The sequence below is a fragment of the Antrostomus carolinensis genome, unplaced genomic scaffold, assembly GCF_000700745.2.
Source record: "Antrostomus carolinensis isolate BGI_N321 unplaced genomic scaffold, ASM70074v2 scaffold6062, whole genome shotgun sequence".
NCBI classification, from domain to species: Eukaryota; Metazoa; Chordata; class Aves; order Caprimulgiformes; family Caprimulgidae; genus Antrostomus; species Antrostomus carolinensis.
In genome coordinates this window covers 11,964-16,661 of record NW_010297460.1, presented here as the reverse complement: position 1 = coordinate 16,661, position 4,698 = coordinate 11,964, and the positions used below count along the sequence as shown (strand labels likewise).

General features: G+C 43.0%; 1 protein-coding gene across 1 annotated transcript in view; it reads right to left on the bottom strand.

Moving 5' to 3' along the window:
* Positions 1-4,698, bottom strand: part of LOC104520429 (3 beta-hydroxysteroid dehydrogenase/Delta 5-->4-isomerase-like) — an 11,116-nt gene that overhangs the window by 4,579 nt on the left and 1,839 nt on the right. Inside the window, exon 2 of the mRNA XM_010162119.1 lies at positions 1-60. This exon is cut by the window's left edge and continues 96 nt beyond it. Coding sequence (XP_010160421.1) covers positions 1-60 — 60 coding nt within the window. The remainder of the gene's footprint in view (positions 61-4,698) is intronic.

Genomic DNA, 4,698 nt, shown 5'->3' with positions numbered 1-4,698 from the left:
GGAATGCCACATCTCGGATGTCCCCTTCCAGGATTTTCATCTCAGTCTTACCCTGGAACTCTGCAAGGGCAGCAGAAAAGAAAGCAGGAGAACTTATGGGCGTCCTAAGAAGAGTGCTGAAAGGAGTAGTGAGAGGCTGTGTGGATGCTGACGCTGCGCCTGGGAGGTGCTGGCTGCACAGGCAGGGGAACAATATTTTAAGCCTGGGAAAACAGAAGATGTTTTCCAATGGCTGTATTGTCAAGTGCTAATTACAGTGCTATAGATGTCTATGTTGCATTACCTACCATATTTTTGGAGCCACTGTTCAACTTGGTTCTTTTTGGTTTTCGGGGTTTTTTTAAAGAGAAATCTTTCCCACTGCTAGCAAGGGCCTGAAGCTTCCTTCAGGTGTGACTATTTTAAAGTTCACAGGGGGAGCAGCTTTAGCTATGCATGTGCTGGTGACTGGCTATTTATAAAAGTGTTAACCCAAGTCTACCGAACATCCAGGCACTGCATGCTCCTGTCTTCAATGTGATGAATGATCTCTCTCCACCCACTGCATGTGTGCACAGAGCTGTGTTCACACCTACTTTCTGCCCTTTGACCTTGTCCACATTGCAGCTCTTCTAATACATTACTTACAGTTCCGACACATCTTTTTATGTACCTCGGCTGGGACTTACTCTGCCTCTTCTAACTTCAGCTCTGGCTCTGTTTCAGCATCTGTGGTGTGGGATCATATTTAGAATGCACATCTTTCTGGTCCAAATCTGAACTCTCAAGGTTGCTCTCCTGAGCTACCTCAGCCTTGACTTGCTTTTACTGCTACTTTTTAAGATAATGTGTGTGACCCTGGTGCAGTCCTAGATCTCAGAGCCGTCCTGATCTGTGGAATCAAATCTTACAACTCGTAGAGAGTTATAAAGCAGGTATGTTTTATTCGTCGGCGGGCGATAGGGTGGATCGCTCCATAAAGGCCCTGCGCACCCCACTCTTTTACAAAGGCATTATTTAAAGTACACACACATACATATTCATTAAATTTAGGATGGGTTAAGCTAATTAGTTCAAAAAAATTTTTAACATAAGCTCACTCCCATTCACGCTTGCGCACTGCCTCCTGTTGATGCTTGTTAGCACCCTTGTAGACCTCTAGACAAAATAAAGCCAGCTTTTTGCTTCAGACTGCAGGTGTTGCATACCAGTTCCTTCTTATCTTGCTCCAGACTCCTCACATACCAGGCACCGCAAGGCCTTTGCTGATAGTGTGGAACAGCTTGTTAGTTATTGTAAAAGTTTCCCGCTTAACACAGACAAAACAATCTAAACTTAAAGTTTCCCACCTAACACAGAGACAAAATGAAGCTAAGCTTATTTTCTAAAATCTAATTCTTAATACAGAAAATAAATGAATAAACCTAACTATATTTTATATTCACATATCAGTCCTTCCTCAAAGTTTTACCTGGCAGAATCATCCTCACAAACAGCCCAGAACTACACTAACAACATTGAGCCAGAACAGGATGATTGCCTGCAGAAATTTATAGTCCAAGGTGGTGTTGCTCTCCTGGGAAGTCTAGTGGCCCGGCTGCAGTTAGGCCATGGGAGGGGAGAGGACTTTCTCAGCATGACTTAAAGCTTTTAAGGAGATGATGCTGTCATTACAGCAAGTCTTTTCCGAGCTTCTGCTGTGGCTGCACTAGAAGTTTCCCTGGGCACAACGACTGGGAAGGGACTCTGCAGCACTAGCAGATCCTCTGTCTTCTTGCAGCATAATCAAATGCTCATTTTAGATAAGAGAAGAACCTGATTTATTTATACAGCTTTTAGCCTCAACTATGACTGAAATCTTGTGTATCCTAGTGCTTTGTCACCGGCTCCAAAGTGGGCAATATTTCATCCCATGTTTTTAATGGAGAAGCACTAAGAGAGGGAGCGGCCGGGATCTGTAACTGAGTGGGAGTATATTTAGAATGGTTTTATCTCATTACCTCTGTAGCACGCTAGAATGTAATCCTGTATTAATTTAGCAATTATTCTGATGCAACAGGCTTGAGGGTCTTTTTTTTTTTTCATCACGGTCAGTTGATGTGAGATGTGAAATGGGAGCCTAAACGCTCAACATTTATAAAACTCTTACTAAACCTAGAGCTACTGCTCTCCCAGCACAATCACTAACACATGCTCTCTTATGCTTTTATTTTACAGAGTGCATTCATTTCCCAGGGCTCCATTTCCAGAAGGTTTACACTGACCTCTAATTGTACGGCTGCAAAAGTGCCAGACTATGGGGCTAGGCTTTTTGTTAAGCACCTGGCAGTTAGATTTGCTCTAATAACCATTAGTCTTTGTACAGCCCTTTGCCTGATGTTCTCCATGAGTAATGCTATGTGGGGTTGCAGTAATCCAAAGGATTGAAATATATGGTTTTGACAATGTAAATTCTGACATGTGGCCCCTTCAGAGTGGTCACAGTGCCTGGACAGGAGTTAGGAAAATGGAAGTTTTCACACATGCAAATCAAAGCTTGCAGAAAAAATACCAAAGGAACCTGTCCTTTTAAAGCTGATCACAGGGATAGTTGGTATCAGTCACGAGAAAGCTGTAGTCTAGCTACTTTTTGCCTTGTTTGGGTTTGCAGTTTAAGTTGTGTGTGTGATATAAGAAAGGAAAGCTGCTCCTCCATTCCACTTTCCTCAGCAGGGTTGCTCTGCTAAGTACAGTATGAGCCTCGTTCACTCAGCTAGGTGCCAGGAGTCAGCAGATTGATCTTGTTTTGCTCTGGTGGAAGAGGAAAACTACAAGTGAGCTAAGAGGCAGAGGGAGGAAAGAAGAAATGACAGACAGTGGTTTCAGTCCGAGATGGACAGGCAGAGAGAAACTTGCCATTGCCCAGGCATCAAAAAAAAAATGTGTGTGTCAGGTGGAAGGGGGAAGAAGAGAATAAATTCAACTCAGCTCTCCCTTTTTGCATATAGTGATTATGAGAAATTACCTACACATTGGGAAAGCTTCTTCTACTTCACCAGTGGTTTCTGTGTCCTCTGAGCTGTAAGCAATGCTCTCTGCTTGGTGCGGGGTAGTTTTTTGCTTGGAAATGAAAGGTTTACTCAATAAAATTCAGAATGCTGTTGTGAGCAGTGTCTGGCTCAGCAATCCAGTCAGATTATTTGCCCTGAATTGTCTTTCTCTTTTCTATGTGTTGTTTAAAGTTCAAGCAAACAGCAATGTCTGTGAGACATTTAAGTTGAACTTCTTAGTGCCCTTTTATAGAGGTCCTAACAGCTGTGGGGTGGATGGTGGGGAAAGGCACTCCTCATGAGACATCTCCACTTTTCTACTTAACTGGATGGTTCATTGAAATGTTCTACTTTGTGTACTCGTAAGAGAAAGTAAAATATTGCCTCTTATTTTCATTTGTAAAGGGTAAAGCAATTTATTGGTTTCTTTAGTCCAGGGAAGCTGGGATGTTTATTCTGGTCCCATTTCAGCTACTGGGATGTTCTGTTGCTACTCTACCTTTCTGTTTTGAATGCAGTGATAAAGGCAAATGAATGTCTGCAACATTGAGCAAAAAGTCAGGAGGAAGTTTTACAGATTAGGAACTTTCCCCAGTAAAAGTCCTGGAAAAAAAAAAAAAAAACAGTCCTTCTCTCTCTCCTTTCCTTCTACTTTGGAGCAGTAGTGGGTTAGTAGTGCAAAAACATTCAATACTCAAGTGTCACACAATTTATAAATGTCTGTCTCTGAAAAATGTAATGAAATGAGAGTTCAGGGGAAGAGGGGGGAGAAGTACAGAGAGATGAGACAAGGGAGAGTCAATAGTTCAAAATAGTGAGAAATCCTCTTGAGAAAAACCTAGGAGTTTCCCACTTTTCCAGAAGTGCCAATGCAACAGTCAACAACAACAAAAAATCCCAAACAGACAAAAAAAATGCATAAGTGGAAGCACAGGAAAGGCAGAAAGACAAATTTGAAGTGGAGATGGGAGGCAGGAAACCCAAGGTACCAAACTAACATCTGCAACATGATGTTCATTCTCAACCAGAGAGTGTAACTGGGTAGACTCCAGCTCACAGCACTTGACATTGATTGGATCAGCCTGGACTCCTGAGGGCTAGGGAAGACCGCAAATGCCACTGTTTTACACAGACTGAGTGCAAAGGTCAAGGTGTCATTTAGCAGGAAACTTGCTTGGACAAAAGAGGAGTGTCCCTGAGTGTCTCGTGACACAAAGAGGTATAACTTACACATACTCCTGTGTTTTACTACTCACAGCCCTGACTCTGCAAAGATACTGGCAAATAAAAGGTGCTTAAGAGCTCAGCGAGAAAGAAAACTACTCAGCTCTGCTCCTGACTATTCAAGAAATCCAAACAACATGTGTCAGCAAGTAAAAGTCCCTGCAGTAGAAATAATGCACGTCAGAAGACTTCAGCCCCTCAGCTTCTGCAGCAGCTCTGCATTTGGAATAGGAGTTGCTGTGCAAGAGAAAGGCTTGAAAGGGAATGGCAGGAAAGTATTTCAGGAAGTCCCGAGCACAAGCCCTGGCAGGATACTTGAAGAGATGTAGCTATAGAGGCTGACACAGACAGAGGGACTGCCAGTCAAAGTGCAGGGGCTCAAGGCAGTTCAAACACATCTGAAATGCCAGCCTGTTGTTCCTACTACCTGTTTGTGGGGGGGAAAAGGCTCTGATAACTGATTTTG